Genomic DNA, 19,818 nt, shown 5'->3' with positions numbered 1-19,818 from the left:
TATTTATTTGCAATGTCCTTATTTTGTAATATTGTCCCAAACCACAAATTTCGACACGTGAAACTTATCTTTTCAACTGCAACACCACAAATTTGACACGTGAAACTTATCTTTTCAACTGCAACACCTCAAAGAGATAAACATGGGATAAAAGAATAGCAGATAATGTGTATTTTTGTGTGTGTAAGTTGTATTAAATTACACATAAATTTCATCCCACATGCATATATATGAATATAACCCTGTGCTATACACGTACACCATAAGATAAGAATATTACAACTGCATGTTTCTTGTCTGAACTAGCCAACTGTTTACTTAAAGGGTAGCCATTAAAATCCTCTAAAACTGCACATACAGACAACTATGCTATATATATGTGTATGTATGTCAATGGACAGAAAAGGAAGAACAAAATTAGAGCTGCATGCTTTTGCATGCGGCTCGACTTATCGACATCATAAGTCGAGCTTTCTAGCATGTTATGACAGTAGCAGCTTCTATAGAAGAGCATATAAGTGTAGACATAACGAACATTGAGCATAAATATGGCTTTTTGGAGGATCCATAGGCATTCTCCTTTTCATAGTACAATAAGAATTTAAGCAGGGGGAACTTGCTCAAAAGGTAACATGGCAGCCAACGTGGTTCAGCCAGATCTTGCCAGCTAATGTCGGGGCTCCATCAATGTTTTATCGTAAACCAGGCCTTGGTTTTTAGGTAATAATAACCAAGGTTTAAAAAGATTTGTACTCTCAAAAGCTTCTGGTTGGACTCAATGGATCATAATCATAGGCATCACCGGCTTTGACAAACCGTCCTTTCACGCGCTTCCTCACATCAGCCCTTGCTTTGCGAGAAGCGTATCTCACTCGCTTCTCAAACCTACAAATTCCTTGTATGAATACATATATTTTCCTTGTATCGCAAGAAACACTAAGATTGCGAATTAATGGATATACTTACATTCGTGTCTTCTTCTTTTCCTTGTATCGCATGACAGCATCAGTTCTAGTTGCTGACGTGAAGGAGGTCTCGGTACATGGAGGACACCAAGGAGGTTCTCCCATGAGAAGCATTGACGATGCCCCGCAATCTTGGTAATCTCCTGCACTACTCTCTCCGGGATGGGGCTGCCTGGCAGTAAAATATAGGATTGAATCGGTTTTATTGCTCATCATGGAATCGGCAGATGCCGCATTGCTGCATGCTGGCTGGATTGCATTGACCAGTCCAACAGATGAGCCCTGTACGACAATATTTAGATTCAACCGTAAGAAAATTTGCAAGTCAACATACAAAATGAAGACCCGGCACATGCAAATTAAGGTTATGAACACTATTGAAGTGCAACAAAAACGAAAAACCGAACCTCAGCAGCTGCTGCTACTTGACAGTCTGAATCAGCAGCAGGCATGTCTTTTGTCCCAAATAAGCTAGCAATTCCACCATTCTCAAGAAGTTCTTCCGAATGATTGAGTGTCATCCCAAAGAGTTCTTCATACTTTTCGAGATTCAAATCAACTTCATCCATGTTGAAGTCATCGTAGAGATCATCCTCAGAAAGTCCAGGATACTTTGTTTGAGGGCAACATAACTGCACATTAATAAAGTAAAAATTAGCGAAGGTTCACAAAAAAGGAACATATTACCTCCGCTAATAATTTATGGAAACATGAAGAAATTTCAATAAGTGAACTTAGTTAAAACCACCCAAAGCTAAAGCTACTGATAACAGAAGGTTATTTTAATCATTATTCTTATAATTAAAGTAAAATATCGCTATCTTTCATCAATAATCTCAACCAACTTCTACTTTTAAGCAAAAACCAAATAAAGTTCAAGTAAAAAGATGTTTCGGAACAGAAAACTATCGTAAAATGTAATAAAGAAAAATAAGGGGCATAAATTGGTATATAGTTGTTATTCTGCAGAAGGAACTAAACCAAAAAGAATGTTGTTACTTTAACTATAAGTTGGTTTTCCAGCCAGAAAGAGCAGTATCACTGAACACTTGAGGTTGATATGCTTTGAAGCATCAAGCATTAAGGGAATATTGCAGAGTATATTTGCAAATACATATCCACTGTCTCAGGTTAACACGGGCCTGAAAGTACCTCAAGAATGGTTGAAGTACTTGGGAGGTCTCTGTATTATAGGCACCAGATCAAATTAGTCCTATTATTAAATGGATCAATTTAGCCCCTATACTATTAAAAAGAATCAAATAAGTCCAAATTGTACTAGAATTAACATTTACTATTAAAAAATGTCTTGAAAATTATTTTTCTGAATTGCAGTTCAACTCCAAACAGAAGATTTTATTAACAAAACCCTAAAAGCTTTCAAGATATTAACTTTGTTAAACCGTAAATGATAGTTTTTAAACAGTAAATGTTAATTCTAATCCAGTTTGGCCTTATTTGATTCTTTTTAATAGTAAGGGGACTAATTTGATCAGATCCCTATCATAGAGGGACCTCTTATGTACATTCACCCCTCAAGAACAGTTTATCCAAATTATTTAGAGATAAATATTCCAAATTCTTCATTTACCTTGGGCAATGATGTGTCTTTTGATCCAGATGGCTGATCCAAAAGTCGTGCAGAAGACTTGCCCATGCTACTTTCCTTATCCGAATTGCAAGTATCATTAGTTATAGCTATACCAGTATTATCTTGGCTAATGTTGTTCTCCATAGGGCCCCATGAAGTACTCGCAATGTTCTCGTTGATGCTCATTAGACCTAATTCCCGCTCACAGCTAGATTCACCAGCTGAAGGAGGTTGTTGAAAAAATGGCCATATGGAAGAAAGTTCCGCGGATGATGGACAACCGGAGTAACAATTGATCGCTTGCCTCTTATGTCTTGAGTTCGAGGTAGAAGTACCATGTCCCATCCAATCACAGTTCTGACAGAGGGAAACCCTTTCCTCAACACATCTAACAAAAGCAGGTTGCGAATTGCATCTTTCACATAACAATGTTCTCGAATGGCGTTTCGATAGTGCATTAGCAGAATGGACATTTCTATCGCATGATAAACATAAACAGGCAGCATCAGACCGGCAATATACTACCGGCCTTTGATCTCCGCAGAAATCACAATTATAACCCATGTTTTCAATCACACTACTACTAACCAAATCCTAAAGGCTAAAGCTTTTCTCCAAGGTTACAATCTTATAAGCAAACTATATACAAACTGAAACAAGTAGCTTCTTCGATGATCCCCCCACTCCACTACTTTGACAGCTGTTACACAGAGAGGACAAAAAGGGATTAAGTTCATCTTTGATGTGGTAAAAGCACCATGGAAGCTTTTACACTAGGAGTTAGATTGCATTGTGCCCCCTCTACTCAAAAAATTAACAAATTAGTCATTGTAGGTTGAATCAAAGAGCAAACCGATTCTTTCTGTTAAAAACTCCATCTATTTGCTCTTTGATCTAACCTACAGGGACTAATTTACCCTTTTTTTTTAGTAGAGAGGCAAAATCCAATCCAACTAGGGGCCTGTATGGTACTTTTACCAAGCTAATCATTAAGAAAATTGGACTAAATTGACAATATGGGGAAATTTAATTTACTTCAAACTTGATCATACGACAATGATAAGCACAGAGTCAAATTCAACAATGATGAAAGAATTCATATGATTAGCACTTTTAAAGGGTAAAGTTTCAATTTCTTAATATAAACAGCCACAAGGTAAAAAGTTTTTAGCAACACAAAAAACATGAAATTAATGTAAAGTAAATCTGCAAAAGCACGCGTACTCTCAAAAAATAGCTCATATAACTTTAGGGTAAAGACTAAAACAGTCAAAATAAAATAAAGGAAAAAATTGGAAGAAGAAAAAACGTTCTTTTTTCTTTTAATAGAAAGCAAAAGGCATGGATTTAAGCATTCCATGAATAGAATTATAAGCAAAATCAATTCCATTTAAGAACAGATAAAATAAATGAATCAAATACAAAAAAAGTACAAAATTTTACCATAAATCAAACTTTAATCCAAAGAATTAAACTTTTTAATCAAACAAAATCAGAAAGCCAAATAAAAAAACAGAGGATCAGTAAACAAACCCTAAACCCAGAAATACTAAAACGAAAGTAAAACCAAAACCCAAAATAAAATTAAGTCAAAGAAGAAGAAAGAAAAACCCAGAAAGGGAAATCAAATTAAGAATTAAAATAACAGAAGAATAAGAAATTTACCGTAATAAAATAAAAAGACGGCAAGATCGTTGGAAAGCTTTAATATTGAAATAGAAAATTTCTTGAAAAAAAAATCTTCCTCTTGCTCTATTTTTCTTCTTTTTCCTCAGAGTTTATGCAAGTGAAGAGATAGAAATCGGTGGGTGTACAAAGGAAATGCGATGACATAAGCTGATAAAAAAGTGCAAAGAGAGAGAAAATTAAATAATAAAATATTAAAAAAGTGCAATGATATTAGTATTACTTGGGCTTATTGGATAGGTTTGTCTAATATTTAAATATCTAACTATTACCTTCCAATATTCTATATTTACCTAAATATCTGAACTCCCCATTTATTTAAGTATTTATTACTCGAATTTAAATTAAATATTATTATTTATCTAATATCCGAGCTTAATTTTAAAATTTTAATTGCTTTTAGATACCACAATTCATAAAAAGAATCTAAATTCAATTCCACTAAAATTTTAATATATCTAAATTATATGCATTTTGTAACCAATAGATTCAAATATTCCTTTTTAAATAAACATAAATGAAATTTAAAATTAAAATATACCATAAAAATAAATCAAATATTTACAAATATCTAAATTTGTAATTCCCAAATTAGATCTCTAATAGGGAAAGCTATTCTTTTCTTTTTTTTGGTCCAAATGTCTTATACTCTAATACTAAAAATTATCCAACTTTTTACCCTTGGTAAAAACAATATAGTACGAAATTGCCAATATTAATATATTATTAATTAATTTTAGTCTAATGCCTAACCATTTTTATTAAAGCTCAAGTAATTAATATCTATAAACAATAGATTTGATAAAGAATGTGATCTAACAACAGCTAGGTGTAGTAGTGGTAAGACACAAGCTAATTTTTCAAGAAATTTAGACCAAGCTTCTGATAAACTTTGATTTTCAGCTAACCCAGCACTAACCTTTCAATATATTTCTTGTTGGAAGTATCATTGATCCCATTGATAACGAGTAGGACCAAACAATTCGATGGGGGTAGTTGCTGAACCATACCACATAGTTCTGACAACAACAAAAGCTGCAAAAAAGACACCAGCTATACTACTGGAAATGACGGTTTCAATATTTCCCTTACGTAATCCTTTGTATAAACGTTGGGGCAGGCGGAGACTAAGATGGAATAAGCCCGCTAATATGCCCAATGTCCTTGTTACAATATGATGATAGGCTATTCCTCCTGGAACAAAAGGATCAAAACCTTTCATGCCCCATGCCGGATTTACAGGTTGGACCTTGCCAGTTAGTCCATAAGGGTCCGACACCCATATTCCAAGACCATGCAATCTTGTTACATGAAATGCGCCAAAGCCAAAGCAAGCCATTCTTGAGAGAAATAAATGAATTCCAAAAATCTTGGGCAAATCCAAAGAAGGTTTTTCTGTGCGCTCATCACAAAAAAATTCTAGATCCCAATATACCCAATGCCAGATGGCTGCTAAGAAGCACAAGCCGAAAAACACAGTATGTGCTCCAGCCACACCTTCATAACTCTAAATACCCGGATTTGTTATAGCCTCCTGTAATACTCCAACCATCCCATGAATTGGTTATTCCTAAACGAGTCATGAAGGGTATAACGAACATACCTTGTCTCCATATTGGATCAAGAACGGGATCGGAGGGATAAAAAAAGGCTAATTCATATAAAGCCATTGAATCGGCCCAACCAGTAACCAGAGCCGTATGCATTATATGAACAGAAAGCAAGCGACTGGGATCATTCAATACGACAGTATGAACACGATACCAGGGCAAACCCATGGAAATACCCCTTTATGAACAAAAAAAAGACATTATGTAACTTTATTGCATTGGAATACCTCCCCTTTTCAGTGGATTCTTTCGGATAAATGATTAATATTTGTTCTATTCTAATAGTAATTAAGGGAAGAATTCGTCTCAAAAGAAAAAAAAAAGAAGCAGATCTGTTCTAACTCGATAAGTATCAATACACAATGGGGGTTGGTCCTATTTTTTATGAATGAACACATCCCTATTTGTTCATCATTCAAAGAACCTATTGGTAAGAATTCTCATTCATTCATTTTGTCTTTCTTTATTTTATGTCCTTATTTTATCTATGTATAAAATATGAGGCCGTATAGTGCGACTTGTCAAATATATTGGGTCATATGAAATTCCCTCGTTCTCTCGTCAGATCGAGATATCCCCTGTTTCTCCCAAAAAAGACTGATTGAATTATCAAAAATTTGTAGCATGAAGTGTAATGAAGTGCAATTAGGGATCCATTTCATTTTGGGGGGGGTATCCATATTAATATTTTCACTTAGAATGATTTATGGTTGGCTTGGTTGGACCTAAAAAATGAAGCATCCAGGCTCCGTTTAGAAAAAAACTCAATTGGTAATACATTTATGATTGCCACCTATATCATAATCATAAATATTTTTTATTTACAAATTTGAAATAGAAATAAGAATGATTTCAAGCTATTAATCAATCGAATAATATGAAAAATACGTTGAATATTTGGTGGAAAACATGAAAGAAAATAGAATTAAATTAAATTAAAAAAGGAAATGAAATCATAGCAAAAAGATGTGGTATTAGGGCATTTGTCCTATATGCGCAAATCAAAATTGGGAGGATCTTTACTTGGAGTAGAGCATAAACCTAAAAAAATTGAATAAAAAATTGATGAAACCCATTCAGGAACAAGAAAATGACATCGTGATTTGGATTGAATCCCAATGAAAAAAATATAGATCAATAAAAAGTTTGTGCGACAAGTTTAGCGATTTTTTTCTATATTATAGATTATAGGAAAACGGGACAAAACTTATCTTTCTTTAATTTCATTTTGAATTTCATTTTATTTAAAAAATGTAAGAAAGAATCTTTTCGTTAGAAATTAGAAGTTAGAAAAGGCACACTAGAAAAAAAACGAATGATGGCTGGAATCTACACATTGATTTTTTTTGCAATTTTTGTTGAACCGTATGCATCAAAAGGTGCATGTACGACTACTAAGGGATACAATTTTATCCTAATCAACCGACTTTATAGAGAAAGATTACTCTTTTTAGGCTAAGAGGTTGATAGTGAGATCTCGAATCAACTTATTGGTCTCATGGTATCTCAATATAGAGAATGATACCAAAGATCTGTATTTGTTTATAAACTCTCCTGGCAGATGGGTAATATCCGGAGTAGCTATTTATAATACTATGCAAATCGCGCAACCAGATGTGCATACAATATGCATAGGATTGGCTGCTTCAATGGGATCTTTTCTCCTGGCCGGAGGAGAAATTCCCAAACGTCTAGCATTCCCTCACGCTCGACGCCAATGAGTTTTTTTATTTGATGGAAAGAAAAAAGAAGACTATGCCTTCGCCATATGAAATAGGAATTAGTAAGTAATAATAGCATGGCACTTCGAAGATATGAATTTTTTTTATTTCTTTTTTTTAAAACATTAGATTATGTATCGAAAGTGTAGTATGAGAGAAATCGAAAGTGTAGTACTATGAGAGAAAGGGCATTTCCAATTTTATATTAGCTTTCGTGGGCCCATCTCAGCGTCACAAACTTTTTTCTTTTCACACCTGAGGCTATTAACAATATTTATAACGATATTTATGTTATAAAATAAAATAGTATGAAAAAAAGACTATTTTTTTCTTTTCTTTTTTTTTTTGAAAAAAAAACTTTGAGATTGCTGAATTACAAACGAAATAAATATATAAAGCAACAGAGCCATCATAGTATTTTTGAACTTTTTTGAAAAAAAGGAATAAAAAAATAAGGGTGGTAATTGGATTATTTAGTAATCTGGGTCTAATAGACGCTCTCTATATTTTCTCTTTTTCTTTTTTCGATGAAAGAAAAAAGAGAATTCCATTGTAAAGCCGTATGCAATGCACAAAAAATGTCTGTACAGTTGTTCAATTCTATCTTTTTTTTTCTTATTATTCTTTAGCTATTTTTAGCTATTCTTCTCGCCTTATTGTGTGAGTTAGAAGAACCTTTTATTATGTTATATCATCAGGGTAATGATCCGTCAACCTGCTAGTTCTTTTTATGAGGCACAAACAAGAGAACTTATCCTGGAAGTGGAAGAACTATTGAAACTTCGCAAAAGCCTCACAAGGGTTTATGTACAAAGAACGGGCAAGCCCTTATGGGTTGTATCTGAAGACATGGAAAGAGATGTTTTTATGTTAGCAACAGAAGCCCAAGCTCATGGAATTGTGGATCTTGTAGCGGTTAAATAAGTTAAAAAACAAATAGCAATAGCAATGATTTAACACCAATCCACAATTTAATTAAGATTGATTTAATCCATCTTCTTCCTTTCTTTCTTAACTTAAGCCTAAGGGGTTAATATTTTATTAATCTATTAAATAAAAAAAGAAGTAATTCAGAATCATCTGGTTAGGATCGATCTAAACCAGTCTATTATGTATATGATTCAGTATGCCAACTATTAAACAACTTATTAGAAATGTAAGACAGCCAATTAGAAATGTCACGAAATCCCCTACTCTTGAGGGATGTTCTTATCACCGAGGAACATGTACTAGGGTGTATGTGCGACTTGTTCAGATCATGGGTTGAGAAAAAAGAAACAACTTTTTCAGTATCAACAATCCGTACCAGTGAATAGAATGGGGTTCTTCCGTTCACTATCTAAAAAAAATAGATCTACCATATCCTTCTATTGTGTATGAAATTTATGGTTCCCATTGGCGCAAATCCAATCTTGGAATTTAAGATGAGAAAAAAATTTCCCATTGGTAGCAAATGCTTATCCATTAAGCGGGGAAAATCCTATTTAAAAAGCAAAAAGATTATGCTTCGACTCTTGCAAAGAATGGACTAACAGGGTTAGCTGCCCAATTAATCCTCATCCTTACATACTGTTACTGTATAAGATAGATCTTGTTGTGAAAGATCTATTACTGGAAAATTTATGAGTAGAGTCGAAGAGTGTGAACTGTACAAGTTACCAATTAAATGAAGGAATGAGCTTCGGTGTCTAGAAAGGACCTCACTATTTAAGAGGTAACCATAGAAATGATGGAACCCACTATTTATTTATCCATTTCTATTTACTCATTTATTTTAGTTAATATGCTTTTTTTGATACCTAGTATCAATACAAGTTCTTATTTCAAGGCGAAATGAAATGCCTAGAAAAAAGAAAAATCGTGGTCGGAACGGTTAGAGTAGCAAAAGCCATTGGAATTTTTATTTTATACATTGGAAGAATTCATTTTGTTATTAATAGACTAGAAAAGAATAACTAAAAGAAAGAATTAGTTATTCATTAAAATTTCTTTTATTCAATGACCAGAATTAAACGAGAATCTATAGCTCGTAGACGTCGAAAAAAATTAGTTCATTTGCATCAAGCTTTCGAGGGGCTCATTCAAGACTTACTCAAACTATTACTCAACAAAGAATTACACTCTGAAAAAAATGAGATTCTAACTTTGAAAATGACATTATTAAAAGTGACAACCACAAACTCCAAACATAAACATTAAAATAAATTTGGAAAGTACTAAAAGAAATTACAAATATAATCGTATTGAAAGATAATTCCTTATAAACTTTAAAAAAAAGAAAGCAAATTAAAATACACAATAAATAAATACAAACAAGAAGGGCAAAATGGGAAACAAATAAAATAGGTCCATTCTTTTTGTTGGTCCCTCGTTGTATGTGTTGCGGGTGTGAAAATGATGTTTGTAATTTTATTTAATTTTATTTGCTTAATTTGTATAAAAATCTAAACCTTAAACAAAAAAAAAAAACTTCATGCAACTACCCCATATCTAATTTTGATAAAGGAAACTAAAAGGTGAAGGCAAAGATATGTTAATAATAATAATAATAATTATTAATATACTATTCTTATGCTACTTTGAGTTGAGGTGGAGAAAGGTTTTGGCTTTAAAATATAGCAAGGGGTGGATGAGATTGTACATATTTTACCTAACATTTAAATAATTTTAATACTTAAATCAAACCTTTAATTCAACAAATTCTTTTAACTTTGAACCACCTTCACTGTAACTAAAATTTAAGTAAATATATGTGATACAGCCACAAACCATACATTTTTTCCTCCTGGATTTGAATTATAAAATTCTGGAGAGACTTTAATTGTAATTTTCGGCTTTTTTTTATAAAATGATCTAAAAATTTTGATTATTTATAAAAACAACTCATTTTAATAATTATGTATGAAAATAACCTATTTTGAATAGTAAATGGCGTCACCACCTCCAATTTTTTTAAAACAATAATTGCTCGGGTGTCTTATTGCTATTGGCAGCATCAGACTGAAGTATAATTATATAAAATATTCAGGGACCTAATGAAGCAATTACCCTTTTAAATCGGATGAAAAGGGGTGGCGTCATCTCCTTGGTCACACCAATTAAATGCTTTTATACTCCTGGTCTATTTGCATATTAGGTCTGTCCCTTCTAAAATTAAATTTAAATAACCTTTAAAAATATAAAAATAAACCATTTTCAATTATTATTATTATTTTAAAAACAATAAACTTAAATATATATATATATAATTCTTATTTAAATTACCTAAATATATCCCTCGAGAATTTTTTTTCAAGTCAAAAATTCTTATTTAACACTTGAGGAAAATTTTTGGGATATATTTGGGTAATTTGAATAATAATTTATATAGTTTTTTAAGTTTATTGTTTTTAAAATAATAATAATATTTTGAAAATGGTTTATTTTTGTTATTCTTATATTTTTTAAGGGCTATTTAAATTTAATTTCAAAAGGGGTCAATTCTAACATGTAAATAGACCAAAAGTTTACTAGCATAAATTGGTGTGGCTAGGTGGAATGGTGTCGTCGCTTTTTCATCTAATCTAAAAAAGATAATTGCTTCATCAGGTCTCTAAACGTTTTATATAATTATACTTCAGTCTAGTACCTCCAATGGTAACGGCGGCACAAAAAAATTATTTTTTTAAAGGGGTCATTTATGTACATAATTTTCAAAGTGAGTCATTTTTATAAATAATCAAAAGTTTTGAGTCATTTTTATAAAAAGCCATAATTTTCCCATTGTATTAATGTAAAGTTTCACAATTTCTCGCGGGATTGAACTATACACTTCTATTTTTGAAGGGACAAGAATTAAACTTTAAATTTTAGGATAGGCTAAAATGTTGTTTTACCATTAGATTAATTTAAAATTTTGTAATTTTTAAAGAGGCTAAAGTAAGAATTATCCATTTTTGGGTCCAAACCTGTCTACCGCTGCCGCCCCTAGTAAAAACCAAATATCAATATGATTTTTTCTTCCCAAAAAAGAAACCCGACAGGATGAGTTGGAAGGAGTATTTTAAAGAAAGAAAAAATCCATCTTAGTATTTTAACGGGAATAATTCGGCAGTGTTAACTATTTCAATTAGATAATGAAATTATAAAATTGGATGATCAAATTGGGTAAAATTAAAAGATAAAGACTAAATTTAAATTTTGAACATAGTAGAAGGACTAAACCACAATTTAACCTATTAATATTCCCACATAATTAATTAATAATAAGTCTTGCACTTTTTATGGGTAAGTACTAAATAGTGAAATGTTGATTAAATTGCTGGTTTTACACCTAACCAACAGCCAACAACCAAAAAGCTGAAACATGAAAATAAAAGTTCAAAAGAAACCTTTATTTCTTCCCTTTTAGTCAAATTATTCATCATTTTTCTAGGTAAATCTAACCTTTGACTCCGGTTGGATCCTCTCGAGACTCGGTTTGGGTCTTTCCTTCCGAAGGCATACTAAAGATTAATTGCGAGTAATTGTTGGAACCAATGCGCTTCCTCTTTGGCATTGGCGACTGAAGCCTATGCTTTACGGCTTGCTTTAAAGTTATTATACGATAATCAATGACAACGGATTATTTTGGAATCCGACAACAAGTTATGTCTTGACATTCTTGAGTTGAAACTTGGGCCATCCTTGGGGATCATCGGCAATCATGATGGACACCATCTAACTGTTCTAATTTTTATTTTAGTTTATTTTTAGAAATGGTAATATAGTTTGTGATAGTAGGGGAGAGCATTCGGCTTTTCAAGTATTTATTTTTTCTTTAATCAAGTCGACTTAACTAACCATAATATATAAAAATTGACCTAATTGAATTAAAGCTCAAAAATCGACATAACTAAACCAATTCTAAATCGGTTGGTTAACAGACTTTAGTTAATTGAGCTTGAAAAATATAAGTTCATCTTTTAAAAATTAAAACATTAAACTAATTCTTTCTATTTCAATCGAGTGAATTTGAAAATTCAAAATTGATCATTAATTGAAATAATCAACAAAACTAAAATCATAATTAAAAAACCGTTCAAACCAAAATTAACTAAATCGATTGGATTAATTTAATCGATTTTGTTTATTTTAACACAACAAAATGATAGAAATAATTATCATAGGTGTTTCGGGTTTGTAGTTTAAAAGAAACATTCATGATATCCAATCCAATCTTGTATTTACACGAAATCGTATTAATGATCAAAAGTCATAATAACATGTTTCTTGGTAGCACAACAACGATAAAACCAAGATTTTTCTCCTCCCCTTAGTTGTCAAATAAAAGTTTTGACTTTTACAAAATTATTTTGCTCGTTATAATAATTATTCAAAACATACCATTAAAATTATATACTTTGATTTATAATTATCAATAAATTTTAAGTTTAAATTTCACTATATAAATAATCTCTACTCTTAAAAGAATTCTTGTAACAAGCATTGAAAACTGTTATATTTTAAAATAATAACTCAAATTTAAACTTTGAAGACGATAATTAAAAATGATCGATCACAAATATTAAAATAATTAATCTTCATAAACAAACATAAAAAAAATAGAAATAATAACCCCATGAATGATACTCTAATCCAAAACATTTTCAGTTTCCTGAAAATACACATGCCAAGGGCTCAATAAATATGAATGAGGTGGTCCTTGGTGTTTTAAAACTTACATACAATAATGATTTAGACACTTCAACAACCAAATATAAATTATTTTATGACAGTCAATATAATTGTCAATTTTAGTTTGTAAAATCGAAAATCGAAAATCGAAAATCAAAACAAATTAAATAAATAATGTATAAATCGAATTAAATACTTCGATTAAACTTAATTTTCAATTTTTTCAACGTGGGACGTGAATTAAATGAGAGAGTTTTTAAATTAATGTACGGTGTGAATTTCACTTCAATCCATTATACCAAGGTGTTCCCGTAAAAATATTAAGTAACCCAAGAATCTTTTTTATACCATTCGTAATAGTGATTAATCTCTTCGTCGTAAGAGTTTTTCGAAAAGATAAATGGCTAGTCACGAAAATACATTCTATTCTCATTAATTGAGATCAAACCCTTGACCACATTGTTAGGGGCCAATTTCTTTTAATAATGGAAATCATAATTTGAGGGTGAAATAAAAGTTGCAGATATTAAAATTTAAATTTTACTGTATTTTGTTTTTGTAAAGATAAATTCATTAATTCATTCAATGAATGGAATCATACAATTCATGAAAAAAATAACAAATATCCATCATAGACGATGAAGGACAAACTCCATTAATATAGCAAAAGCTTTAACCTCAGCATCAATAGAATATTATGACACATTGACAATTGGCTTTATCACAACTCAAACACGGCATTCCTAGAGTGATTGCAAGCACTTAATACAATAAGAAAATCAACCCCGAATGGTCCAAAGCAGTGAGCAAAAATCGACAAAAGAATCGAGCATTCACCAAACTAAAGAGGACAATAACAAAATCATCCCAAAAATCACTTGTAAAACTAAATTACATGCATAAGCAAAACTAAAAAACATGCTAATATGTGTATTTACTAATCGAATAATCTGAATATTCTTATATTAAAAAAAACTCTCATAATTTTTATTGACAAGGTTTTTTTTTCCTAACATGTCCAATTTAATACAAATTTGATTGTAATTTTATCCACATGTTTTAAACATTTTTTATGTTATGTTACAAAAAAACCCTAATTTATATCATACAAATTAGGGGTGTAAATAAGCAATTGAAGCTCGTAAATTACTTGAATTTGACTCGAAAAAAATTGAATTCAATTTGGTAATTATTGAACTGGGCTCAAGTATCTCGAGCTATTGATCAAATCAAATTCAAGCTTAATAATACTTGACTCAAAAGGCTCCCAAGCCTTATCAAGCTTTTTATTTTTAATATATATTTTACGTATTTTTATATTATTAATGTAGCGACCTAAAAATTTTAGCACGGGCGCTGGTCGAAGTAATTATTGAAAATTTAAAAACAGTGTCTCGATTTTATTTGAAAAAGGAGTCGTCACCGATCCTTTTTCTAGGTGTGATCGGACACCTAATAAATTCTCTTTTTAGAAGAAAATTTTATTTTTTAAATTTTTTTCTAAAAAAAAAAGTAATTTTAGGTCTACGTGAAAATCCAGAGAAAATTAGAGTTCGGGAGTCGGTTACGCGCGAGGAAGGTATTAGCACCCTCGCGACGCCCAAAATTGGTATCTCGTTAAACGCGCGTTGTCTTAATTTTCAAACATACAAGTTCAATTTAATAGTTAATCGTGATCCGATCAAAATACGAGAATTTTGTTTTAAACCACGAAGATTTTTGAAACAATTATTTTCTTTGAAAACACGAAAAATTTTTAAAACACGAGAATTTTAGAGACACGATAATTCTTAAAAACATGAAAATTTTTGAAAACACGGAAATTTTTAAAACACGAGAATTTTTTGAAAACATGAAAATTTTTTAAATACAAAATTTTTTTGAAAACACGAAAATTTTTAAAACACCGGAATTTTTGAAAACAAGAGGATTTTTGAAACACAAAATTTTCTTTGAAAACACGAATTTTTTTATCACCAGAAATTTTGAAAACATGAAAATTTTTGAAATACCGGAATTTTTGAAAAAACGAGGATTTTTGAAACATGAAATTTTTTTGAAAACACGAAATTTTTTGAAATACCGGAATTTTTGAAAACACGGATTTTTTTTTCTGAAAACAAGAAAATTTTTGAAATACGGGAATTTTTGAAAACATGGGAAATTTTTTTGAAAATACGAAAATTTTTGAAACACAAAATTTTGTTTTAAAAACACAAAAATTTTGATAAATTACGAAACACGATATTTTTTTTAAAAAATGAATATAAAACACGGGAAATTTTATTATTATTTTTGAAACACGAGAAATTTTGAAAACATGAAAATTTTTGAAACACGATTAGTTTTTTTTTTAAAGGTACCGTATTTGACACGAATCAATGATATTCACCCCTACATGGCGATGAAATCATCGAATTAGTGTTAAATCGATTCAACTTAATATTTTATCATGATTCTTTTAAAACACGAGAATTTTTGAATATCTTCGTTTTTTTTTAAAAGGGCGTCCCGTATTTAATACGAGCCATCGATATTCACCCAACATAGCGATGAAATCAATGACTTAATGCTAAATCGGTTCGTGGCCTCATGCATCAAAATTGTTCGAATTTAACGAATAAAATAAAATAAAATTAAAAAACATAAATACAAAATAAAAAATACTTAAAAATATGCAATATTATTAAAAACGAGACAACATTTAAATATTTAGACAAAATTAAAAGTTCAAGAATTTACCAAAACCTAAAGTTATGGGCTGTTTGGGCCTTTCTTTTATTATTATTTCTTTTTTTGGCTGTTGGGCTGTTGTTATTGGGCCTCTCATTTTCTTCTTTTAAATCCTTCAATTTTGTCTTCTTCTTCTTTGTTTTCAGGTGGCAGTGGAGCAATCATGGCCTAGGGAGGCTGCTGGAGTAGCTGGAGGTAGGAGGAGCACGCTCGGCTGCTGATTGCGGCGATTTGACAAGTCGAGAAGGACCAAACTGCAGAAGATGCGAAATTTCTAGGGTAAAAGTGCAATTTTAGGAAAATATAGGGCCAAAATGTAATTTCTAGAAAGTTTAGGGCCCAAATGTAATTTACAAATTATTATGGGTTAATATGTAAATTTAGAAAAAATAGGGGTCAAAATGTAATTTTTGAAAAGTTTAGGGGCTAAAATGTAATTTATATTTTTGTTTTTTTTCAAAATTTTATTATTACTATTTTATTAATATTTAAAACAAAAATTAAAAATAGGCTAAAACAAGTCCAAAATTAAATCCTAATGGGCCCAATCATAGGGCCCATACGAGACCAACCCGGCCCAAAACCGTAACCGGGCAAAATTCAGTGATGACAATTAAATCATGTTATTGCTCTTAATATATATTATTAACCCTAAGCTTAGTTATCAAGTTAAGTTTAAGCTTGAATACATATGAGCTTAAAATTAGATGTTTAATTGAGTTTGAGTTGAATATAAAGCTCCAAAATTTGTTTCGAGCTTGAGCTTACCAGTATTTAGGCTCGGCTCAATTACACTAGGAGTGTAAATGAGACACCGGTATTTGCAAATTAATTGAGTTTGACTCAAAAAAAGTTGAAGTCAATTATGTAACTATCGAACTGAGCCGAGCTCAAGCAACTTGAGTTGATACATGCACAGATGCGGTGAAATTTATTCAATTTCATTTACCGAAACTGCCAATTTTCAAGTTTGAAAAATCAATTGACTTGCGATGACTTTTTGGATGGTATCCGGGTATTTATATATTGAGATGTATCCATAGCATTCAAAGATCTATCTTTTAACTTCAAAACACACTTTGAATCACTTAATTTCGAGTTCGGGAGCTCAAGTTATAACTATTTTAGTGAAGATTGCGCAAGCAAAATTTCTGGATTGGATTATTATGAAAATTACGAGTTCCAGGCTTTTAATTCGAGTTTAAATCATATTGAGTTCAATTTTTAGGCTTAATTTTTACTATATATGATCAAATATCGTATTTATTATGTTTTTTTATCATTTATTTATTCCGAATTTTAGATATTTTTAGTTTAAAATTACTTCTTATTTAGATTAATTAGAGTTTAAATATACTTGAAAGTTTAATTTGAATGTACCTAGTTAGCTTATATAGAGGCATCTTCACTGTTTAGAGACACAATTGTTTTTCATTAATGAAATTTTCAACTTCGAGAGTTAGTTTCTTTTGTGCAAAATTATTTTCTTGTGATTTTTAGAAGCAATTTTATTCTTGAATTTCTTCAAGGAGTCGTAAGAATTCATACTTTATCCTTCTATTTGTTAAGGATTATTTCTTGGAGAGTTGATTAGCATTAATTGAGTTTGTTGGGATTATACCTCAAAAGGTTTAATTGGACATTTATCTATCTATCATATCAATTGGTTTATTCGATCCATCTCCACTCTTTATTTTATCTTTTCTTTATTTAGTTATTATTTTGAATATTTATTATTTATTCTTAAATTTTTTATTTTCTTTGTTTTTCTTGTTTTCCTAAATTTGTTTGGTTTTTTCTTTTCGGGTTAGATCCAAATATTTTTTTCTTGAGTCAAACAACTTGAATGCGATCATCTTCTTCTACCCCTCCTGTATCATAAAATTTGAGCAAGTGAAAATTTGAAAAATAATTTGTGGGTGAAATTTTGTGTTGAAAATTTCTAAATAAAATTTTATTTACCATGATTTTAACACATTAGGAACACCTTAAACAAAAATTAAAGTTATTTTCTATTTTTCAAGGTTTTTTTAACTAGGTAGTTTATTTTCTTTGATTCTAACATTAGATTTTCTTTTACTTTTAGTTTTGTTATTCTATTATGCATTCTAACACATTTTTATTTCTTGTGTTAATAGGTACAAAAGAGTTGTCTCTCATTTCCACTTCTTTTGGAGTTTTTCTTTGGCTTCTTAGAGTCTTAGGGTCAGTTTAATATTGTATTTATTATGTATTATTATTTTATTATTTATTTATTTTGAATTGTGATATTTTTCGTGGGAAATATGTTTTCAATGTACTAAAGTTCCAAGAAATAATATACAAATTTTCAAATCGATTTGAAGTCGTTTACTTGAGTCAAATTTGAGCTTGATAATATACTTGACTTAAACAACTTGTGAGTTTCATTGAACTTTTCATTTTAATATATATTTTAAATAATTTTCTATTATTAAATTATGTTATTACTTTTAATATATATTATTAACCTAAGTTTAGCTATCGAACTTAAAAAGGTATGAACTTAATCGAGCTCGAGCTAAAACTTAAAAATATACATTCGATTGAACTTAAACTGAGTCTCGAGCTCCGAATTTTGAATCAAACTTAAACTCAAATTTACCAATATTTAAATTATTTTTAGCTCAATTACACCCTTAATAAAATTGAAAGAGTAATTTAAAATCCCGATCGTAATTGAAGAAAACTCAGTCCAATTAATGCTAAAGAAAAAAAATGTTAAAGAATTGAACCTTGAAAAGCTGAAAACTGGAGGATTCTTGCAAGTTGCATCTACGACTGGTACATAAAGGCACCAAAAACAAAGCAAATAATGCTCCTCTTTTCCATTTGAAACTTCAAACCCCATTTATAGAAAAGCAATCATATTTTACCTTTCAATAATTATTTTGCATTGTTTCTAACGTGAACTTGAAATACAATCAACATTATCAAAGTACGATGGGAGTAGTTATTAAAACAGACCGCCAAGAAATTATTGGGGTTATTTAAGAATCTTTCTCAAAGACACCTTCCTCTGCACCCTTGAATCCATCAGAATCTGCTGGACATTTTCGATGGCGAAATTAATCTCGAAACTTTTGATCAGGATGACGGTCTTCCTTTACTTGAGGAATACACGTTTATAATTTTTGTTAAAGGTTTAATTTTAAAACATGTGAGTATAAATCATGCTTTTGTACTTAGATTATTTTCAACACAAATACATGATTTAAACTATTAAAAAGGTGTCCATTAAGTTTTAGTTTGATTGATATTGGCTAGAGGTGCTCATGGGCTGGGCCGGAAAAAATTTTGGCCCGGCCCGAAATATGGGCCTAGAATTTTACCTAGGCTCGGCCCAGGAAAAAATTCATAAGCCCGGCCCGTTTTTTAAATAAATACCAAAAATTTATTTTAAAAATTAAAACAAGTATTTTAAAAATATTTTAAAATTTAAAAAAATTAAAAAAGTATTTTAAAAAAATTAAAAAAAGTATTTTAAAAGTATTTTAAAATAAAAAAATAAAAAATAAAAATATTTATTATTTCGGGCCGGGCCGGGCCCGTGCCAAAAAAGTGGTGCCCGAGGCCCGGCCCATTTTTTAATCGGGCCTCATTTTTTTGCCCAAGCCCATATTTCGGGCCTATATTTTTACCCAAACCCTTCCATATTTCGGGCGGGCCGCCTGGCCCATGAGCACCTCTAATATTGGCATTGTTGTCAATACAGGAGGACGTGGGTTTGAGTGCGTTGAAACGTATTATCCTCCTATTTAAGGGTTGTTGGGAGAGGTTATGTATAGTTTTAGGCATTGTATCAAAAAGAGCAGATCATATAATAACAATTTATAATG

General features: G+C 30.7%; 1 protein-coding gene and 2 pseudogenes across 1 annotated transcript; 1 reads left to right on the top strand and 2 right to left on the bottom strand.

The window, feature by feature from the left end:
* Positions 1–198: 198 nt before the first annotated feature.
* LOC105790308 (zinc finger protein CONSTANS-LIKE 9) lies at positions 199–4,390 on the bottom strand. Its single transcript, XM_012617841.2, has 5 exons — positions 4,222–4,390; positions 2,557–3,256; positions 1,373–1,597; positions 967–1,247; positions 199–885 (listed from the first exon to the last, which is right to left on the bottom strand). The coding sequence occupies exons 2-5, from the start codon at positions 3,118–3,120 to the stop codon at positions 756–758; spliced, it is 1,200 nt and encodes a 399-aa protein (XP_012473295.1). The 5' UTR covers positions 3,121–3,256; positions 4,222–4,390; the 3' UTR covers positions 199–755.
* Positions 4,391–5,188: 798 nt separating this feature from the next.
* Positions 5,189–6,020, bottom strand: LOC128042560 (photosystem II CP47 reaction center protein-like; annotated as a pseudogene).
* A 1,150-nt stretch (positions 6,021–7,170) lies between these two features.
* Positions 7,171–8,497, top strand: LOC128042559 (ATP-dependent Clp protease proteolytic subunit-like; annotated as a pseudogene).
* The last annotated feature ends 11,321 nt before the right edge of the window (positions 8,498–19,818 follow it).

Source organism: Gossypium raimondii, chromosome 7, assembly GCF_025698545.1.
Source record: "Gossypium raimondii isolate GPD5lz chromosome 7, ASM2569854v1, whole genome shotgun sequence".
Lineage (NCBI taxonomy): Eukaryota > Viridiplantae > Streptophyta > Magnoliopsida > Malvales > Malvaceae > Gossypium > Gossypium raimondii.
This window is presented reverse-complemented; position numbering and strand designations above follow the sequence as displayed.

Excerpts from the sequence above, each read along its gene's own strand:
- LOC105790308 (XM_012617841.2), bottom strand. The coding sequence starts at position 3,120 with ATGGGTTATAATTGTGATTTCTGCGGAGATCAAAGGCCGGTAGTATAT. Across the intron at positions 1,598-2,556 it reads AAGACACATCATTGCCCAAG|TTATGTTGCCCTCAAACAAA; the intron begins GTAAATGAAGAA and ends ATTAATGTGCAG. Across the intron at positions 1,248-1,372 it reads AAGTAGCAGCAGCTGCTGAG|GGCTCATCTGTTGGACTGGT; the intron begins GTTCGGTTTTTC and ends ATTGTCGTACAG.